At 41.6% G+C, this 23351-nt stretch overlaps 1 protein-coding gene across 2 annotated transcripts in view; it reads right to left on the reverse strand.

Moving 5' to 3' along the window:
* Positions 1-3069: 3069 nt before the first annotated feature.
* Positions 3070-23351, reverse strand: part of nrbp1 (nuclear receptor binding protein 1) — a 28519-nt gene continuing 8237 nt past the window's right edge. Inside the window, exons 7-18 of one of the 2 annotated variants that reach the window (XM_084315370.1) lie at positions 17276-17370; positions 16682-16765; positions 15101-15159; positions 14238-14336; positions 12419-12551; positions 11009-11099; positions 10201-10251; positions 9801-9936; positions 9075-9128; positions 8280-8343; positions 8125-8180; positions 3070-6325 (exon numbers count right to left, since the gene is read on the reverse strand). In XM_084315370.1, the coding sequence (XP_084171496.1) occupies positions 6230-6325; positions 8125-8180; positions 8280-8343; positions 9075-9128; positions 9801-9936; positions 10201-10251; positions 11009-11099; positions 12419-12551; positions 14238-14336; positions 15101-15159; positions 16682-16765; positions 17276-17370 (1018 nt within the window). In that variant the 3' untranslated portion in view covers positions 3070-6229. Of the gene's footprint in view, positions 6326-8124; positions 8190-8279; positions 8344-9074; positions 9129-9800; positions 9937-10200; positions 10252-11008; positions 11100-12418; positions 12552-14237; positions 14337-15100; positions 15160-16681; positions 16766-17275; positions 17371-23351 lie in introns of both variants that reach the window. The other variant, XM_084315369.1, reaches the window with a different exon arrangement.

A 23351-nucleotide genomic window follows, 5' to 3' on the forward strand; every position in this document is an offset into this window, starting at 1 on the left:
TTGGATGAAATGATTGATAAATAATTCAAACAAAATCACATCTGAATTTTGTCTTTATGTTGCGTAAAAAAATAAATATATATATACTTTATTTAAACTAGTGGTCATTGAGGGAGACCCTCATTTTCAATGGCGCCGAGTGTACAGAGCATTACATGTAACATCAATTTAAAACGATAGATCAATCATAAATACATTGTCAGAAATGTTCTTATAACACAGTTCATAAGTAAGAGCAATTAGCAGAAACAATTACATGTTGATTGTGGATGATTATTGATAAAAAAATTATTAAATGTCCAAAAAAACAAGAGTGCAGCTTAGTTCTAGGTCACGTTGTAATAGATTCCACAATTCCGCTGCACAAATACAGAAAGCAGTCTTGCCAAGATTAGTTCTAACTCAAGGAACCTGAAGAACTAGACCTGAGCGTGTTACGCGTGGACCAGTGTTCCAGAGTAGCATATATGAGAGATAAGGTGGTCATTTACCAAGTAGGGCTTTATAAATAAACAAACACCAATGATGAACACAGTGGTGAGTGTTGTAGCATCATCAGTAATAAACCTTATCATAAAGAACACAGTGGTGAGTGTTTTAGTGTAACGGGGAAGCCGTGGGTATGTCCACAGTCACGGAAACAGGTGTGTTGACGAGTGACTGGCAGTGCGGGCTGGTAAATTAAACTCACTTCCCCATAACAGGGTTAACAGACGCATAGGTACGGTAGTTAGGAGTGAATTCACTTCTTAGTGCAGCGGCCTGTGTCGTCGGACGCGGGAGCCCCCTGTTCGACTCCCCCTCGGGACATTCTCATTTAACATCAAACACAACGCAGACCCAGTATGATCCGTCACAGTGGTGCCGTGACCCGGATGTCCTGAGGGGCGTGAGTTTAGGGAGGTGAGTGTAACGGGGAAGCCCGTGGGTATGTCCACAGTCACGGAAACAGGTGTGTTGACGAGTGACTGTGGCAGTGCGGGCTGGTAAATTAAACTCACTTCCCCATAACAGGGTTAACAGACGCATAGTTAGGAGTGAATTCACTTCTTAGTGCAGCGGCCTGTGTCGTCGCCCGCGGACGCGGGAGCCCCCTGTTCGACTCCCCCTCGGGACATTCTCATTTAACATCAAACACAACGCAGACCCAGTATGATCCGTCACATTAGCATCACCAGTAATAAACCTTATCATAAAGAACACAGTGGTGAGTGTTGTAGCATCACTCCTAGAACCCACCTCACCCCTGCCCACTTTGACAACCTAGGATGGCTTAGAGTAGACGACAGAGTACAGCAACTTGCAATGGGCCTGGTCTACAAGATACACTACACGACCAAGGTACCCATGTACATGTCAAAATACTTCCCAAAGGTCAGTGAATACCACGATCACAACACCAGAGGGAGCTCCACAAATCATGTTAAACCCAGATTCGGCTCAAACAAGGGACTAAACACGTTTCGCAATTATGCCACATCAATGTGGAAGGCACTACCCAAAGCTGTAAAGGAATGTGAATCACTACCCACTTTCAAAAACACCTACGGGAGACTGCAATTCGAAACTGGCCCCTGTAAATGTCCTAACACAACCCCGTCCAATGTACAGTAAAAATGACCCAAGTATGGTCTTGTCAATATTCCAATGTACAGTGTTGCTTGTACAGTTGTACAGTGTCCCCCACCCACCCCTCCTACCCAACCTCCCCCCCACTCCTACCCAACCTCCCCCTCACCCACCCAACCACCTCCAATGTACAGTACCCCCCCCCCCCCCCCCCCCCCACCTACCCAACCTCCTCCAATGTACAGTTTCTACGTCAAATGTATATACTTCTTTTCTGGACTCTTTTCGTATCACAAACAGTACTGTATTTGCAAATCTGGTATGTCATAAATGTATAGATGTAGCAGTACTGTCTAGCTGTATGTCATATATGTTACGATGAATTGAAAATGGGGGACCCTGATGTAAACAAGACGAAAGTCTTTCTCTGGTCTGCATCCCCTTAACAATTGTATGTATTGAGCTGTACTGTACTGTACCCATTCTGCAATCTGTTAATAAAGTTTTCAATCAATCAATCACATGTTGCGGACAGCCATACCGGTGACAATGTTTAGCTTTTAGTGCCAAATGATAAGAGTCTGAGGCGGAGTCTCAAAAGAGAATGTTGAATATTTATTGTGCATTAAAAATCACAACAAAGCCTCTGCTACTAGTAGCTAACCTAAACGGAGCCTTCTGGAAGCAAGTACAACAACGTATAATGTCCGTGTGGAACCAATGTGCCAACAACCTTTCCGTGGGTGAAGCATAGTTGTCATTTAATGATACTACTAATCTATACAATCACCTGTTGAATAAATACCATTATTTTCTAGTTATTAATAAAAAACAGTAGATATATAAAACAGTAGCTGTAAAAAAGAAAAGAAAAAAGTTTTATAATTTATATAATATAAATTTCTTTTTTTAGTACATTAACTAAAAATAGACAAAAATGTCATCCGTTTGTCGACAAAATCTAGACTAAAACAAAAAAGACAAAAACTGACCAAGACTAAAATGCTCAGACATTTAGTTGACTAAAACTGACTAAACGGAAAATAAATGAAGATGAGTAAATATGATGAAAACGAAAAAGGAGCACTTGACACATGACTAAGACTAAAACTAAAATAGCTGCCAAAATTAACACTGGTGTGGAGGCTGCAACACGTCTGTATGTTACATCATCACCATGGTCCAAAACTGCCTGCAAGATTCCTGATGTGGTGTTTAAATGTGAATGTCATCAATACAGATTCCAAGATATTTATAATCTAAACCATTTATAGTAGAGATATGCAAATAGCTATAGTCTATGTTTCAAGATTTCAAGAAAACCAAATTTTTATTTGCATTTAGAACCAATTTGAGATCAATGAGGGCTTTTCTTGGCATTACCTTGCAGGAGAGAAAATACAGGTGCTTCTGAAGCAGCATAATACAGTGTGTAATAATACCGCTGGCTCATTTGTTCATGCAAAGAATAACAAAAAACACGTACACAAGTGCTCTTTGTCTACATTTTTATTCAAGGAAGTAAAAAATTAAAATAAAGGGGAGAAAGGTGTTGCAGAAACATATACAGCATCATGTCCAGCATACTGCAGTTTACAAGATGGTTACAGGCGTTGCCATGCAGCACAACTGCATCCTACAAAATCAAAACAGACCCCGTAGAAAATCCTGACAACACGGTGTGTGGATACAACTGAACACTTAAGAAATATGTTGGGACACCATTCTCCCAACAATTTCTCCATCACTGGTCTCAACAATTGACCCATCTCAAAACCGTGCCCACTCTTGATGGTGCTCTGCAACGATTGTGATTGGAGGATCAAGACAAGAGGGCGGGGCTTGAGACTGAGGTCAATTAGGAGGCAACAGAACATTTCCAAGGACAGTTAAAATATATATAAAAGAGTGCAGCAGTGCAAACTAGCAGAGATCTCTTGAGAGGTGACAGCACAGATATATATTAACATTTCTAAGTGGCCAGTACACCGTTTCTATTATCATTCTGCCTCTGATGTCAAACAGAATGTTTTTAGTAGCACTGAAGACTAATGATGAAAACATATATCTATAAGTACTGCTACAGGCCTATACTGAACAAACCATCTCCCCACCGTTAAACAGTTTGAAACGACCTTCACCTTTGTTGAGATACAAAACCGATGCATATTCATTGCAGAAATTTAATTTCCAATTATATTCAAAATTCATTACGTAGAGATAATGCATGTGTTCACCACATTTGTTGACAAACTTCTATGAAGTTCTTTTGACTACAGGCCAATGTAATCCATTTTTCAATGGATCGAAACAAATCACTCCCCAATAAGAAATGGCACTCAAAGATAACTTAAAGTTGATCTGACCCTATTTACAGATGGTGAAAATGTGCTACTTGTAAAATACAAGTTACAGTTGGACTATAGTCAAGTGACAATAACCCTTTTCACAGAAAATAAGAGTACGATTTAAAGTGATAGAACAAGTAAAAGCATACATTCACAAAAGAACCAACCGCAGTGGTGCTGAAAGTAGCTTAGACACTCAAGATAGATCATACAAATAAATAATTTTCACCAATTTTTTTTATTGTAGCCGTCACTCGCTCCTCAGATTTGATTCGGATTAGACTGATGCTGTGCGTATCATGATTCAGTTTTCATGATTCATAATTCATGATTACCCAATAATGCTTTGAGACAAGAGGGAAAGAAGTTTGGAAATAAAATTGCATTCAAGAGCAACTGATTTGAACTTCGAGAACATAATACCTGACTCGCTGTGACATAATACCTGACTCGCTGTGACATAATACCGGACTCACTGTGACAGACAAGTGAAAGGAACCAATGATAACCTGACTCACCTTACAACACCGCATCACACATACTCCTGTATGCCAGGATAAGACAAAATTGTTTTCATACAACTATTAAATGTTTTTTTTCTCATTTTCTTTAAGTAGAAATGTTCAAAATACAGCTTTGAATATTTGACTTGAAGGAAAATACTGGTGTTATGGAGGTTTTTGCTCATCTCCCTCATCTCCCTGCGACATACATTCGATTTATTTGTGGTGGTCCACCACAATATCAAACAGGCCCACCACAAATAAGTGCCCAAACTGATATAGTATTTACATAATCATTTCCACTGCACCCGCTGTGTATAGGGAGGTGTAGTGGTTACATCATTGTTGTTTCCGGCCGGTCCACCTCGCTTGAAATTGCAATGTATTTCCAATGGACACATTTCTAAATCGTCTCGTTTAAAACAAATAAAGCATGAACATTGGCATGGTGTACCTTTCTGTGTGTATTCATCCACAACATGAAACAATTCGCAATTAAATCGTAAAATAATTACATATACATTTATTTTAACCAAAAATGATTAAACAATAATGTTAGTGATAGAAGAGAACACATTTTTAGCAAAAATGGAAAGCTCAATGTTCATTGAGGCAGAATTATTACAATAGCCGATAATACATTTTCCCAATGATAAAATCCCTATACGGGTGGACCGCGCGGGAAACTAAAGTGACGTCAGACTACACCTCCCTATAGTGGCCCGTCCCAGCATGCAACCACCACACAGACAACCTAGAAGCTGTGGGGAAACGCTGATAGAATCAACTTAACTTTAGCTCAATGCCTAAATCATGTTGTAGTTAAGATAATTCATAGTCATGCGTTCTCCACTGCCCACAGGATCCCGTTTTGAGTTGAACCTCCAAAGATTAAGGCTGAGCATATTTTTTTATTATTTTTAAATGACCATATTGCCATCTTCACAATATGGATATTGTGTCGTTTCATATTGCGATATGAATATGAAGTCAATACACCCCCTACCAAAAATCACGCTGACAATTCCAGCCAATTCATTGTGAACAGAGTAGTGTTGACTAAATTGTTCCTTTCACTGAATAACTTTACTTCTTGGATAAGTTGTAGTAGAATTACTCTGCAGGAATGATATTGAATTTAAGTCAATAACTATAAATGTAGCTTATCCATGAATAAATAGAATAATTACTCTGCAGGAATGATATTGTATTTGAGTTAATGACTATAAATATAGTTTAATATGAATAAATAGTAGAATAATTACTCTGCAGGAATGATATTGTATTTAACTAAATAACTATACATTTAGCTTCTCCATGTATTAATAGTATAGAAGAATTACTCTGCAGGAATGATATTGTATTCAAGTAAATGGCTGTAAATGTAGCTTATCCATTTGGTGAATCAACCAAAAGGTACTCGGCAGACGCCTGCTGCATTTTTACAAGCACAGCGCCCTCCGTTAAGAAGGACCTTGCCATCACAACAAAGCCATGCAATGGGAAAGGGCCTGCGTATGATTCCGACGGAGGTTCCGATGAAGGAAATGAGACTAAAAAGTGAACGCACTGGTATTTTCCTTTAAGTTTACAACCGGGTTTTCCTCTTTCAGAATCGAGAAGCAGATGGCTGCACTTGGGAGGATAACAAATACAAAAGCGACAAACCACTCAGTGGCAGCGACTTCCCACCAGGAGATATGATGAGAGCAGACCAAGGCGTCCCTGCAAAGCATCGCCGTACGTCTTAAGATGAGCGACGGCAAGTCCTGTGCGAGAGGATGAGGAGGAGGGGGGGGCACTCTTTGGCTAAGAGGAGACGGTGACTGGATTCAGAGAACCGTTCCGGCTGTAGAACTTTGTGAAGGCCTCCTCTAGAACTGAGGCAAGACGTGGCTGATCACCCTGGAAGAGAGAGACACTGTGTGACGTGAGGAAAACATTTAGGTTTTTTTTGTGTGGTGGAGTCGAACCTGGAACTGCCTGAAGGCCATCTCCCCCAGATCCCCCTCCCTGCTGAACAGGCGCCCCGACCGACCAGTAGGAATCGCTATTGCTATGACCAGGACTCAGGAAACCCAACCAGATAACTACAGGTATAGACTTATTTTGAAACTACCATTCATCGCCTGTTGAGACAGCAGCGTCTTCATTGAAGAACACAATATTTTTAACAAATTCCAATTTAGTACAGACACAGCATTGCTAAGAGCGACAAATTACATCCTCATGCAGGCTGACAATGGAAAACATTCTATCCTGGTACTACTCGACTTTAACTGCTGTTGATCACTCCATCTTGGTTGAACATCTAAATAAGTGGGTAGCTTTCTGTCAAACAGGAAGTATCAGGTTTGTGTCCTCAACTGCCCTAGAATTGAGATCTAGAATTACTAATCCTGCAACGCTACAACCAGCCTGCTAACCAAATCCAACCATGGGTCCCACATCAAACCAATCCCTTCATTGGCTCCCGTAAAGTATAGAAGAGACTTCATAACATGACTCCTCGTCACATACAAGGCCCTACATCGTCTTGCTCCTTCATACATTTCCCAACTTCTGTATCCCTACTCCACTACTAGGCCACTCAGATCTTCCAACCAAGGTCTCCTATTTATCCTCTGCTCCCTCCGCAAATCCAAGGGCAATGTTGCTTTTGCTGTTAGGGCCCTGTCCCTCTGGACCAGTCTCTGTTAGATCTAGAGTCTGTGATGAACCCATTTCTTTTTTTTTATTGATCTTTTTCCCCCTCCTTTTTCCTCCGATTTTCTCCCATCCCAATGTTAGTCGTTATGCCAATTCCCAATCCCCTTCCTGGTCGCTGCGCACTTACAGTCGGTCTGGGAGAGTGGAGGCTATCACGTGCTTCCTCCGACACACGTCTAGCCAATCAACCGCTTCTTTTCACCTGGCAGCGCGGACTCTCACTGAGAGGGTGTAACGTGTGGAAGGATCACACTACCCCCCTTAGATCCTATCCGCGCTGAGCAGGCGCCCCGACCGAACTGTAGGAGTCGCTGTTTACAACGACCCGGACCCACCCCGCCAGCTTTCCCACCCTCTAATACTGCCAATTGTATTAGTGTGAACGGCCAGCCAAGCTGGTGACAACGCCGGAGCTGTGAGCTGGATTCGAACAGGCGAATCCAGCGTCTCCGGTGTTGGTGACGAACGCAATCTCCGCTACGCCACCTGAACGCCCCGTGATGAACCCATTTCTATCGACTTGCCTTCCCCTGTATAGGTGCTGTAATGAATTAATTTGTCTCTGTATATAACTGGATATATAGATGGGTTTCTCGTTTATAAACATACCGTGTTTGAACCACTCAGAAATACCCAGGTGAATCACATGACTAAGTTACCTGCGCAGAGCTAAAATAAAAAAGCACAATGGACTCCTGACTAAAAGTCGTTTCAAAACAAAAACCTCTGGATGTCATTTTGCCAAATCAGCACGGTTGTGAGTGTGAGACTTTCACCTTTTACACATCTAGCAAATATAATGTAGTATGTCCCATTGTTCTGACTTTTTGCCTCTGTATCTGTATCCTGTGCAACACTTTGTAACTTTCATAAATAAGCTTTTACTTGCATCTTTCTGTGTCAACACTTTCTTTTTCCTTCAGAAAATCAAGTGGATTTGCTTTGATTTCCGACACGTTAAACACGGTTCTTCCGGTTCTGTAAACTCCACTCACCTCGTTGATGAAGCCCAGCTGCACCAGCTCCACAGCCAGCTCCTGCACGTTCTCATCTGCACAAACAAGGGAGGGCGTCAGAACACGGTCTACAAGAGATCATGCCCATTTGAACAACTGTAATGCTATTATGGGTTAATAGTACGAATACTCACTTGGTAACAAATCACAACTTAAGTGCCTGTTCAGTTTATCCTCAAGTTTCAACAACAATGTAAGCTGAAAGCAGAAGAAAGAAGAGCCGTTTCAAACGTCTGGTTTAAAAAAGGTAGTACTCTCAAGTAGAAAAGCAGCAAACTCCTTTGTCTAAAGCCAAGAAATGCAGTCAACAAGTAGGGATGCAACAGTATGAAGTGTCACAGTGTCACTGAATATGAGTAAAGGTCTCCAGTCTACCGGCATTAAACCTTTCACTACCACACTACCAAAGGGTTAACCCTTTCACCGCGACAATACAGAAGGCTAAGCCTTTCACTGCTACACGACAAAGGGTGAAAGGTTAACCTTATGTAGTGTGGTAGTGAAAGGGTTAATAGTTTTCCGTTGACTACCGCGTGAGCAGTGAGATAACGCTCCAGCGCCCTGCAGTGCAACATCGGACCGTTTTATTTAGCATTAAAGACAAAGAAATACACACAACAATCCTCTTGTAATCTAGTGCAGTATAATAATGTGTATTCAATTACAAAGTCTGTTGCAATTCAATATTGCTAGCAACTTGAAGTGTGATAACCCCCCCCCCCCCCCCCCCCATGGCTGTCAGGAGCAGAGCTGTGGATAAGTAACCCTCCATCGTAGTGGCGTGTGGCTTCGTGTATATTGCACATTACACAACATGAATGTACAGGGTGAGCACGGTGTTACGGGGAAAGGCTTCTGGTTCAAAACCGTGGTGGCTTGGCATACCGTTACATCCCTACGTCACGAGTCGTGAGCAGACTGAAACTCACGTGGTGTTTGGCGCCCTCGTCGACAGGCTCAATGTTGCACTGCATCTGAAGGACCTGGCGAGTTTGAAAGGTAAAATAGCGTTGGGTTAGTGGTTCAGCAAACATATTTTCTCCTATTTAAATCCATGTCTTTACCGTGACTATTCCATGATATAGTTCAAGTTTCCATGACATGTCACTGTTGATGTTCCAATTACTGTAGAAATGACTGTTATTCAGGTTGTTATTAAAGTCAAAAGATAACAAATCCATCTGCAGCCAAACCTGATATTGCAGACTTTACAGACTACAAATTCCCATGACACTTGGGACATGTATCATTTTCCATAATGTGTCCAAGCTTGGACTTGTTTCTTTAAAAAATTCCATGACTATTGCTGGTTTTCCATGACTGTATGATCCCCGATTATTAGGTGTTGAGAAGGAGCACCGCTATAGGCCACCGATATATGCGTTTTGCAATCTGATACTCGATTAATCTTCAGATTAATCAAAAGAATACATGATTACCAGATGTTTATATATTTACAAGCTCACATATATTATAATATTTACAAGCTCAAATATATTTTCAGCTTTTTTATAAAAATGATCTTGCAGACACTGAATCATCCTCAACGGTGGCCATATAACCCGTGAGATCAAATAAATCAAGTGATTTTCTTCAAATGTTTTCAGCTCCATTGGGCCCAGATCTGCCCTCATCCCTGGTTTGCTCCTCCTTACCTTCCTGGTCTCCAGCTCAGCCGGCTCAGGAGTCGGGCTTTTGACCGAGGGGGGAACGATGGGCGACTTCACCGCCTCCTGCTGGGGCTGCTGTGAGCAGGACAACCCAAACGCCGTCAGGGGATAGATCCCGTTCCTGGTGGCGCGCCACGAGACACAGCACAGCAAGTTAACAAGCCAAAGTAACAAGTAACATAACTAGTAATGTAACCAATTACTTTGATCCAAAATAATTAGTTAAGTCATTTTGATTACTTTTTAAAGGAATAATCAGCAATAAGTAACTAATTACACCTCTTGAGAAACTTGTCCAACACCGATTCAGCCACAGATCAGCCCGCACAAATACCAAGCACAGTTAACTTATGACAGGATAGCCTAAAAATATGAGTTGACTTACCTCACGTCTTCCAGGAACTTGTCCAGCTCAAGGGCAGGGAAGTGGGAGAGTCTGGGGACAAGAAGAGCTTGTGATTAATGTTGAATCACCATTACAGTGGCTCACATACAAGGTGTGGTTGTCCTCTGGGCTTGTCAATGTTTTCACCCATCAGGCTGACTTACTTCAGCTCAACTGTATGACTTACTTCAGCTCAACTGTATGACTTACTTCAGCTGAACTGTATGACTTACTTCAGCTGAACTGTATGACTTACTTGAGCTCAACTGTATGACTTACTTCAGCTCAACTGTATGACTTACTTCAGCTCAACTGTATGACTTACTTGAGCTCAACTGTATGACTTACTTCAGCTCAACTGTATGACTTACTTCAGCTCAACTGTATGACTTACTTCAGCTCAACTGTATGACTTACTTCAGCTGAACTGTATGACTTACTTCAGCTGAACTGTATGACTTACTTCAGCTCAACTGTATGACTTACTTCAGCTAAACTGTATGACTTACTTCATCTGAACTGTATGACTTACTTCAGCTGAACTGTATGACTTACTTCAGCTGAACTGTATGACTTACTTCAGCTAAACTGTATGACTTACTTCATCTGAACTGTATGACTTACTTCATCTGAACTGTATGACTTACTTCAGCTCAACTGTATGACTTATTTCAGCTCAACTGTATGACTTACTTCAGCTGAACTGTATGACTTACGTCAGCTGAACTGTATGACTTACTTCAGCTGAACTGTATGACTTACGTCAGCTGAACTGTATGACTTACTTCAGCTCAACTGTATGACTTACTTCAGCTGAACTCGGTCCTTGGCCTCCACAATCACCAGGTTAGGATCCATGTTCTTGGTCATCTCCTCCAACGCATTTTCTGGAATCATGTCTGCGGGTGAGGAGAGGATGTTCAGTCAGATGGTTCATTCATTCACACAGTTGTTTCTAGTAGGGCTGGGCTGTGTCTTATTTCTGACAGTATAACTTTTTTTTTAATTTATTTAATCATTTTTAAACTATATGTATATATTCTGGACGACGGTATTGTAAAAATCCACACCTTTGCACAGATCCACGATGGTGTACCTTCATATTAACCCTTTAATCGCCGTTGACGCTGAAACACGTCATTCCCCGCCATGCTCATTCTGCCGTTGACGCTGGACAGCGTCTTTGATATCAATATTTCAAAAATCTGTGATCGAAATCATATTTCTCCCCCGGAGACATGAGATGTACTGGTGAGCCCCTATCAACTCTCTAACGGTTCAAGAGCGCCATCTGGTGGCCGATAGGCCTGATCGCCCAGGGAAGAAACAGGAAGTGGAAGCTGGTGCTCATTTCAATTTGGTCCGATCACTCGCTATAGGTCCCGGGACTCGATCTCGACACAATGGATAGCGATCCGTTGCCAATAACTCGATAAACAACATGATTTGGACGTATATACTATTATACAACCTGGAAATGGATCGGGTATTTCTACATCCCATAATAGAAAAAATTCTGTTCCACGCTCATCTCCCAACGGCGAGAGGAAGCTACGGTGAGTTTCAGCGTTATTTTTTAATGTCTTCTATACTAACTGCTCTAATGATCATATCACCCACACTAGATGAATGATATAACGTTGCCCACGGAATTATAAACGACCCCCCCGCCCATCCGGTCAACATCAGATCATACGTAGTAACTTCTAGAAGTACGTGCAGTTGAAATTTTTTATCTCGCGCCGATTGCTATCAAACTGTATACAATCAATATAATGCATTTAGGGCTATAAATCACGTTCTGGAGAAAGCTGCAGAAAACGATAAAAACATACTTATACTTTAGACCGTATTTTAGTATGAATATGTGAATGAAAAAGTATAACGTTGCTACACCCTGAACAATAGATATAGGACTTTTAATGGGCCATGGTAATGTCAATTTAGCAATACAATTTAAAAAGTTATAGCCCTGCAAAGAAGGGGAACTTCTCCATGTTAAATAGGGCTGGCGAGGGATGGTAAATTATGAATTTAACCCCGGCGATCAAAGTGTTAATCCCTTGTTGTTTGTACAAAATAAAGTATGCATGTCCGTTTGTGTGAGCGAGAGAAAAAGAGCAAGAGAGCGAAAGAGAGAAAGCTAGAGCGCAAGCGAGCGAGAGAGAGAGCAAGTGAGAGAGAGAGAGTGTGTATGTGAGCGAGTGCCTTCACTCACGTTGGTGGCCCACGATGCAATGCGCAGCCTGCAGCTTTAAGGGGGGCACCTCAAACAAGGCCGGGTGGAAGAGCAGCTCTCTGGCAGTGGGTCTCTTACTGGGGTCGACCTCCAGGCACTTCTGAATAAACTCCTGGAACAGACAAACACACTTCCCTTAATCACTATGGCTGTACAACATGGAAACAAGGGAAAGTCAAGTCAAGAGTTTTATTTGTCACTGCATACAAGTATACAATGTAATATAATGTATGAGCAGGTCTTGCTCGAAAAAGAGATCTTTGATCTCAAGTGACTACCTGGTAAAATAAAGGTAAAAAAAAATGCGGGGGGTCTTGCGATTGTGCATAATACAATAGTAATATATAATAAGAATCCAATAGAACGACATTGTGCAATAAAACAAGTAAACAAAGTAGGGCATATCGGTATATGTACATGAGTTATTTACAGAGCATGGTAGGACATGCTAGGTCCTGTGGTAGTGCAATACACTGTTAGCTACGGATGAGGCACTGGGTCTTTATGTACACTGCTATACAATGCTATATTATACAATCTCAAGTTATACTATGCTATTTTTAAAGTGACCTTTCCTTTTGTAAAGTGACCATAAGTGTGAGCGTGTGCAGCATGAGTGTGTGTGTGCTCATGTTAAAGTGGCTGCTAATGTGTGAGCGTGTACAGTGTTGTGTGTGTGCTCATGTGTGCTTGTGTGTGGAGAGTTCAGTGTTCAAGGCTCTGATAACCTGGGGGAAGAAGCTGAGCCGAAGTCTCTCTGTCCTAGTTGCTGCTGTTCGCAGGCGTTTGCCTGACCGCAGCAGCTTGAACAGGTTGTTGTTGGGGTGGTGAGGGTCTTTCATTATTCTGCAGGCTCTGGATTTGCACCTCTTGTTATATAGGACCTGCAGGGGTGGTAGTGCAATACCTGTGGTACGCTCGGCTGAGCGCACCACTCTCTGTAGGGCCTTCTTGTCCTGTGCCGTGCTGTTTCCATACCAGGCAGTGATGTTTCCAGTCAAGATGCTCTCTACAGCTCCGGAGTAGAAGGACTGGAGTATCTTCCCAGATACTCTGAACTTCCTTAACTGTCTCAGGTGGTAGAGGCGCTGCTTCACCTTTTTTACGATTGAGTCTATGTGTGTTGTCCATGTCAGATCCTCTGAGATGTGGACCCCCAGGTACTTGAAGCTGCTCACCCTGTCCACGGTAGCCCCGTTTATCCTCAGTGGTGTGTGTGTCCCCTGCTGTCTCCTCCTAAAATCCACTATCAGCTCCTTGGTTTTACCAATGTTCAGGAGCAGGCTGAACACGGTGTCAGAGAGGCGAAATTTGAGAGCAGATTCCCTGATCATGCCATATCTTGTGAACCGCCACTAGGGGCAGAGTTGCTAAGTGTGAGTGAGTGAGTCTGTCAAGTCAATGAGGTGCTTTGCAATTAAAGAAGGTGTAATATGCGATTAATTTGTTAGATATAATGATATAGAAATGAAATAAAAACGCACACCCAAAAAAGGTGCAGGTCATCGGTTTATAAGACTAGAAAAAAAAGAATGTGACAACCGCAGCTCTTGCAGTTAAACATATTAGACTACGTTTGTATGTGTTAGTAATAGTATCACCAACAGGTTCCGGCCTCTGCCTTCAGAGTGTGAACTCAAGACTGTCGAGGCAGCGTAGATGAGGTTCACCCGTTTGCAATCAACATTCAGCAGTTCTCCAATCAGGAGGCACAGAAGAAGTAGTGATATTAGACGCACAATGACAAATGTCAGAATTCACACAACAGGCTTTTAAGTGGCTTCCTTTACTCCCTTACCCGTTGTAGTGGGTCCTCCAGGGACTGAATGGCACTGTTTATGGCTTCTTGGGACACATAAGACGACTCTCCATTACTCTGGATCTCCAACACAGCCATCTAAAGTAGACGAGGAAGCAGAGATTCACATGCAGTCTTATTATGTTCCTACTCTGCTAAATAATCCACATTTTGAATATTGTTCCATTTCTCTCACCATGATGTGAGAATAAAGTACACAACATTACGGGTGGGACGATACGAGTGACTCAAGATACGATACTCGCATGGTGAATTTAGCCCTCGATAACGATAATATCACAATACACGCCATCTGCGATAATTGATATATTGCAAGAAAATCCATCTATGATACGTCACTATATCTGTGTAACTGAAGAAAAAATACCCATAAAAAGGCAAAAAGCTGGAATTATGTATTTATTCACAGAATTGACATGAAAGCTTATCCGATTCTTTAGTGTGCATCACAAACAAATGTACAACAAATTGCATCGTGCCTCTTTTACTTTAACACACTGACCGCAACTTGATTATTATTAACTATCAATTATATCTCCAACGGAAAACCTTGTTAACATCTGCAATAAAAATATACATTATCAGTTTTATCTAAGATAACGTTTTCAGTCTGTTCCTCATTACAAATCATTTTTATTGCAGTAAAATGGGATTGTCAAGCCCAAATTCTATTATTATTTTTTATATATCCATACTTGGTGCCAGTGTATCGATAACGTATCTCAAGAGGAAGTACAACGATATATCGCAGTATACATTTTGTCCCACCCCTAACATACATACAAACAATCAATGACTACTGTCTGTGCAGGACTAACAGAGTGTGGGTGGACAGGACGTACCTCTAAGGCGCACATCCCAAAGGAGTAGATATCCACCGCTGTGGTGACATCTGCGACGGCTGCAAGCAGATGTTCTAGTTAATGTCACAGAAATACTGCTGTACAGCTTGAGGCAGAAAGAGGTCGATTTTAAAAGACATCCAAAACAAATGTCCCTCTAGTCTTAACTCATTCAGCGCCAAACACGTAATATTACATGTTTCCTCGCCAACGCTTGAGCACCAAACGCGTAATAATAAATGTTTAGATCCTTTGATCTTTTTCCTCTGATCCCCATTCTAAATCATCATCCGGATCATTCTAGCCGTCCCTGGCTCGCTTGCTACGTTGGAATTGCAATGCCGATCAAATATCACCAGGTGGCAGTATCGCCTACCTTTGAACTGGAATGGCTTGGTGTGGATACGTTTTCCCCTTTTTCCCAATTTACTATTGCATTTGCACTCTGGTTGGATGCCAAACTTATTATCATTGTACTGTATTGTGCTGTATAATGACAATATATTTGAATCTAATCTAATCTTTTCCTCGCTGATGATCTATGGCTAACGGTCTATGGCTAGCGGTTGCTTTCCTTTTTTTACTGTTTACCTTCATCTGAATTTCTTTCTTTGGATTTGCATTTCAGATTTCCAATCTGCTTCTTTGGAAATATTGCATAATATACACAGGTTACCCATCAGCCACATCTAGCTGCTCTGATTGGCCCCATCAGTCAAATCTAGCTGCTCTGATTGGCCCCATCAGTCACATCTAGCTGCTCTGATTGGCCCCATCAGTCAAATCTAGCTGCTCTGATTGGCCCCATCAGTCACATCTAGTTGCTCTCATTGGCCCCATCAGTCACATCTAGCTGCTCTCATTGACCCCATCAGTCACACCTAGTTGCTCTGATTGGCTCATCAGTCACATCTAGCTGCTCTGATTGGCCCATCAGACTGAGTGGTGCTCACTGTCAGCGTAGACATAATCCTATCAAGCATCGAGTGTCTAGTGAACAGAAGGCCACACCCCCTCAGCCTACTGAGAGTTGACTGTGCTCAAGAGAGGCTGCACTAAAACACGTAACAAAACCAAATGATACTTCTGAAGCTGAAAGAAATGATACTTATGACATTAGCATTCCGCAATAAGCTTTTATGGCTGAATTAAAACATCATTGTACTGGATCTTCAACAGACATTTATTTAAATAAAAATCATATTACTTTAACTCACATTACCATAAAACATCCATATGTGTACACTAGTAAGATTGTCTCTACCTTGACACATTGGTTAAGTTGCCTGCTGTTGTTGTGATGTGTGCCGTCAAGACCCAAGTGGACAGTGAACAGGGGCTTACAAACTACACCACACCATCCACACCATACTGTCCTAAATATAACCGCCAGGTGACGACAGACGTCATCGCCTTGCCTATTCCGGCGAGACCATCATATGACCGGTCTCACAGCACACGTCACACCACCGCACAGTGATGCTCCTGAAGAAGGCGGTCGGGTTCACCGTCAAAACGTCAAGGTAAAGAAAATCTTACTAGACTATTCGTATGAACACTTTATAGCAAGTATCATCTCACCTCCGTACTCTGGAGCAAAGAAATGTAGGCTCTTCTGTTCCTCCCGACAGGTTTTGACATGGTTGTTGATGGTGTCTGGAGCCACTGAAAGAATGAAATTAAAAAATAACCAATGAGCCCCACAACAATAGGAGACAATTGACCTAGATCAAGCCACGCCCACTTTCCTTGATCCTCCAATAACAGATTTTGCTTCCCACGGACAAATAAAGTTGTCTCCCCGGGTTCATTGAACTACCGTAAGCCAATTGACGTATCTCAAACCCTGCCCTCTTTTCTTGATCCTCCAATCATAACTGTTGCTTCCCTATAACAACAAATATCACAATATGTGACTTGACTGGGGCGGTCAACACAATTTGTACTCATTTGTGTATCCCTTTTTTTTTTTTTTTTATATATATATACTTTTCCAGACTTTTTAAGAGCGATTCTCAAAAAAAGGAACCTGGAAATGATTACATTCATTCTCTATACTTTTCCAGACCTACGTGGGAATTCTGAATGGAGGGGCACGAGTTCTAGTTGAAGAAATAACACAAGGTGATGTTCTGTCTGTCTCTGAGGTCACATGTCAGTGCAGCTGGGGCCCACCTGAGCCGATCTTGATGAGCCCGTTGTGCTGGATGAAGATAGTGTCACAGGTCAGGTTGCCGTGGATGATGGGCGATTCACAGGAATGCAGATAGCTGAGGATAAGAGGGTGGATACCTCTGTCACATACCAGACACTGTGGGAACAACTCCAAATCAAATCAAATGTATTTGTAGAGCCCGAGATCACATGGATTTGCCCCCATGGCTGTACAAGTCAAGAAGAAACATCACAATAGATCAAGAACAAAAAAACACCATAAAATCCAAATATGCGACACTCATTTCCCAAATGAAGATAAGGAACGACTCACTAAAAACCTAGAAATAGGGGGGGGGGGGGGAAGCAACTTGAATATTGAATACTTTATTTTGACACAAATCGTATGAAAAAAAAAACATTTTAAAAGACAAGACAATAACAGTGTCAATAACGCAGGTCAAAAATGGATAAAACACAATAAAGCCAAGGCTTGTTTCCATTGTGGTCCATACATGGAACATAAAAAGGCACAGAAACACAAATGGACATGTACACTGACAGGACACATTCTAAAAAAAATATATAAAAACACCTAACCTGACAACTCATACAGTTAACTAATGTTAAAAGAAAATCCGCAAACCCTTAAAAGCAACTCATGATAAAAGAAATAAAAGCCAAGTTATGATAAAAGAGATAAAAAAAAACATTTTAAGACCAATTTGAGTTGCTGCTGAGCCATGTTTTTAGGGCGGATTTAAATCCGAGAGGAGAGTTCAGGAGTTTTATAAATGTTGGCAGGGCATTCCACATTACCGTTTCCCCATGCATGTCCGACTCCTGACTCTCGGCGGGACCAGGTCCGTGGGGCTTCCTCTTGTGGCGTGTTTGTGGACATCTCCTACTTTATTAAAATAATTGACTAGGTACTTGGGGACCGTTTCTTTTAGTACTTTAAAAACCAGTAGCATTTTAAGCTGGTGTACCCTTTCTTCAACCCTAAGCCATCCCAGCCTGCTAAAGTGGGCTGGCGTTAGGTGAGTCCTAAAGTGAAGGTTGTGCAGGAGTCTCACTAGGGCCTAACAAAAATAATTGTTGGTTTCAGGTTGGTTGTCAGTTTGGCCATGGGTAGGTAGGGAATTTATTTTATTTTTTTATTTTATTCTTTCCCATGGCGACTATGGATAGGGAATTTCTTTATTTAATTAAAATGTTCACAACAACATGGATGCATGTACTCTGCCAGCATGTTTAATATCCATAATACTAAATGTTTGACTAAGATTTCTATGAAACTTTATTCTTAAAAAAAAAAAAAAAAAAAAAAAAATCGGATTTTTTTTTTTTTAATATATAATTTTTTTTAAAAACTCATAAAATATATTGGGTCGCACCTAAATCGGCAGGGTCGGTCGGCAACCTGAAACCAACCATTATTTTTGTTGGTCTGGAGCTTTGTCTTCATTTGTTTTGATATGTTGCTGTACCATGAAGTGCAAGCATAGTCAAAGTGACATTGGATGAGGGCTCCAGCTAGGGTCCTCAGAGCGTTCCTATTTATGAACGAGGAAATTCTAAATACAAATTTGTTTTTTTGATTGACCTTAGTAATAACTTTTTGTGCCATTTTTTTGTTAGAAAGTTTGTTATTTAAAATAAAGCCCAGGTAGGTGACCTCCTCTTTATCCTCAATAATGTTTTCACCTACTCTAATTTTAAAACCCTGGGATTTCTTTAGGTTGGCGTTTGACCCAAAGAGTATGGCCTCTGTTTTTCCCAGATGTAGAGACAATTTATTGTCACTGAGCCAGGAGCAGATTTTTTTCATTTCACTGCTCAGGACACTTTCCACTTTAGACTTATCCCTGTCTGAGACCAGGAGTGCCGAGTCGTCAGCAAACAGGAACAGGTTGCAATCGCATGCCGATTTCATGTCATTAATATATATTAAAAACAGTTGAGGTCCCAAAATGCTTCCTTGGGGGACCCCACATGTCACTGGAAGGGACGAGGACAAGGTGCCATTGATGTCTACCACCTGTTCTCTTCCCTCCAGGTAGGACTTGACCCATTTGGCTGACTTGCTATCAAAGCCTATCGCTCTCAATTTTTCTAGTAGGATGGAATGGTTGACCGTGTCAAACGCCTTTTGCAGGTCCAACATTACCATCCCACAGTAGTTCCCCTTGTCCATCTCCCGTTTTATATAATCTGTCAGGTACAGTAAACAGGTGTCAGTGGAGTGTGATTTTCTGAAACCTGATTGGAACTGGTACAATAGTCTATGTTCAGTCAGGTAGTTGTCTATCTGCTCATATACCAGCCTCTCAATTACCTTTGATATGGAACAAAGGATAGAAACGGGGCGGTAGTTACCTGGATCTAGTTTGTTTCCTTTTTTAAATAGAGGGGTTACCCTAGCAAGCTTGAGTTCTTGCGGGATGTGACCCTGGTTGATGGAGAGGTTGGTGATATGGGCTACAATGGGAGCTAAGATGGGCTGTTCAAAGGGGATCCCCCAACTGGATGTCGGTGATAATATAGTGTTGCTATGGATGATAGATGGATGGAGAATAGAACAGGAGAATAATTGGTATGTATGTATATATACACATGTAATGAAACACATATATATACATACATGGTAGCAGTAGTATCTAAGGTACATAAGTATTTTATTTTTTTATTAAAAATAGTCTAGTAGTCAGTATCGACCATGCGGTGGTTCTGTGCTTTGGGGTGGAAGAAAGAAGGATTTTGCAACCAGCTAGCTCGCTTGTTTGATTATCTCACATCAACTATTAAGTCAAGGAAACTATAAAAGGAAGGGTCATCACGTCACTGTGTAGCACGTGAAACGCACATTAGTGGCAAGTGTGGAAACGTTCAGTTCGGCCGACATCGAGTTGAATGAATGAATGGATGAATGAAAACTTTATTTAACAGATTGCAGAATGGGTACAATACAGTACGGCTCAATACATACAATTGTTAAGGGGATGCAGACCTGAGAAAGACGTTTGTCTTGTTTCCATCAGGGTCCCCCATTTTCAATTCATATAGACATTTATGACATACATAACATACATGACATTTATGGCATAGGGACATATAGGTATTTAGTACTGATACATTTGTGACATAGGCGGTATTCAAATATACAGTACTGTTACCCCTAGATCCTGACAGAGTATATACATATGATGGGGAGGGGACTGTACATTAGGAGGGGGTGGGTGGGTGGGAGGGGAATATACATACGGCGGGGAGGGAATATATACATGCGGTGGGGAGGAGACTGTCTATTAGGAGGTGGTGGGGGTTTTGGGCATTTACGGTGGCCAGTTTCGAATTGCAGCCTCCCGTAGGTGCTCTTTAAGGGCGGTTTTGAATGTGGGCAGGGATTCACATTCCTTTACAGCTTTGGGTAGGGCGTTCCACATTGTTGTGGCATAATTGCGAAACGTGTTTAGTCCCTTGTTTGAGCCGAATCTGGGTTTAACATGATTTGTTGAGCTTCCTCTGGTGTAGTGGTTGTGGTATTCACTGACCTTTGGGAAGTATTTTGACATGTACATGGGCACCCCGGTCGTATAGTGTATCTTGTAGACCAGGCCCATTGCAAGTTGCTGTACTCTGTCGTCTACTCTAAGCCATCCTAGGTTGGCAAAGTGGGCAGGGGTGAGGTGGGTTCTGGGGTTCAGGTCAAGTAGTAGTCTGACCAGTTTGTTTTGTGATGTTTGTAATTTTGTTTTAAGCGCCTTTGAGGTGCTTTGGTACCATGAGGTGCACGCATAGTCATAGTACCCTTGAATGAGTGCTCCTGCCAGAGTCCTCAGGGTATTCTTGTTTACCAGAGAGGAGATCCGGTACAAGAATCTAGTTCGTTGGTTGACTTTTTTTATTACATTGGATGCCATTTTGTCACAGGAAAGATTTGCCTCTAGGATGGAACCCAGGTAGGTAATTTCGTCTTTCCTTGTGACAATATTGTCACCCACTGTAACTGAGAAGCCGTCGGTCTTGCTGAGTTTGTTATTTGAACCGAAGAGAATGGACTCTGTTTTGCCCATGTGTAATGATAGTTTGTTATCAGCGAGCCATATGCAGATTTTGCCTAGTTCCGTGCTGAGGGTTTTTTCAACCTGCAATTTGTTCTTGTCAGAGACCAGCAGGGCTGAGTCGTCCGCAAACAGGAACAAGTTGCAGTCACAGGCTGACGACATGTCATTTGCATAAATTAGGAAGAGTAGCGGTCCTAGTATGCTTCCTTGTGGAACACCACAGCTCACTGTGAGGGGGGGGGATAGAGTACCGTTTACCTCTACCATCTGTTCTCTCCCCTCCAGGTAGGATTGCATCCAGCTCACTGATAGGCTATCAAAACCAATTGCTTTTAGCTTGTCCATTAGAATGGAGTGATTGACAGTGTCGAAGGCCTTTTGTAGGTCCAGCATGACCATGCCGCAGTATTTGCCAGCGTCCACCTCTTGTTTGATGTGGTCGTTCAAATAGAGGAGGCATGTGTCAGTGGAGTGGGACGTTCTGAAGCCAGATTGGAATTCGTAGATTAGGTTTTTTTCCGCCAGGTACTTTTCGACCTGTTCGTAGACTATTTTCTCCATGACTTTCGAGATGGAGGTAAGAATAGAAACAGGGCGGTAGTTGCCTGGGTCTAATTTGCTGCCCTTTTTGTGTAGAGGGGTCACTCTCGCAATTTTGAAGTCCTTGGGATCACCATCTCCTCGTTGATGACCATTTAGGGGAGAACGGGGGACGTTGTCACACAGGTAGATTGTCACATTCATTATATTTCACCACCAGAGGGTCCTGTCTCCCATATTTTGGTATTTAAATGTCCAGAATTGGGGTCAGAGTTCACCTACATTGTCAGCTTTGGAGTGAAACAGCTGAACGTGAGGTGAGAGGACTTTTTGTGTTTTTCATGTCCATTTGTAAATATTCCGCTCCTCAGTATTTTTCTTCTAGGCTTTTACACAATTGGTTTATAATGAAACAATTATTACCCTTAAAAAGTGTGAAGGGATAGCTATAGTTTAGATTGTTGTTAGCTAGCTAACTAGTTGTTAGATGGCTGTTAGCCTTGATGCTATCAAGACATTCCAGTTGGGGTTGGTCGTCACATTTTCTTTGGGGTTGGTTATCACATGTTGTGTAGGCTATTATTGTTAGGCAGATTTATTGTGTTCTTATTTTGTTATATAGGATGGCCTAAAGATGTGTTTCCTGTTTATGTTCATGTTAAGATGCATTAAGTTATGCATTTGTCAACTTGTCAATGCAATTAAACTTTCAAATTTAGTTCTGCCTTCTTGTCTTCTTTTTAAGATTGTTCCCATTAAAACACATGGTGACAACCAACCCCATAGTGTGACAACCATCCCCATGATGGGGTTGGTTGTCAGTCACAATGTGTCAGAGTGTCTTTGATAGGTGATTAACTCTTTGTTACAATACGTTGGAAAATGAGAGGGATACACATTTCAAGCCAACATCTTAAGCTTCAATTTAATGTAGGAATGACTATTGAAAGATGTTTTGATGATGAGCAATTCACACTAGAGTAAAAAGTGTGACAACTATCCCCGTTCTCCCCTAGACAGGCTATTAGCTCGGATGTCAGAATTGTCTGCAATTTGTTGCTTAGTTAACTACCGTAGCTAACATTTGATTTATTGGTTGATGGATATTTCCTCAGATAGCTGGTATATTTTGAATTTGAATACAGGCTTCAATATAACTGACACCACGAAGCAGAGCATAGAATGTTGGTATTCTGATGTCATGGCCCATCCTTCTTTTATAGTTTCCTTGTATTTGATGAACATTGTTGCTCAGCTGATAGAGTTGTGCCCTTCCTGATGGCTTGTCGTACAGAACTTGTAAGTCGCTTTGGATAAAAGCGTCAGCTAAATGACTAAATGTAAATGTAAATGTATTATGTAAAAACAAAATCATATGTTAACATGGGGGGGGGGGTTGATTAGTATTCAAATAGTTCCCAGTGACTATCAAGTAGCAATCCTGACCATCCCAGGTTCTTGGGAATCGGTGACATGAATTGATGCTAAGT

The sequence above is a fragment of the Notolepis coatsorum genome (assembly GCF_963971535.1).
Source record: "Notolepis coatsorum genome assembly, chromosome: 5".
Taxonomy (NCBI): Eukaryota; Metazoa; Chordata; class Actinopteri; order Aulopiformes; family Paralepididae; genus Notolepis; species Notolepis coatsorum.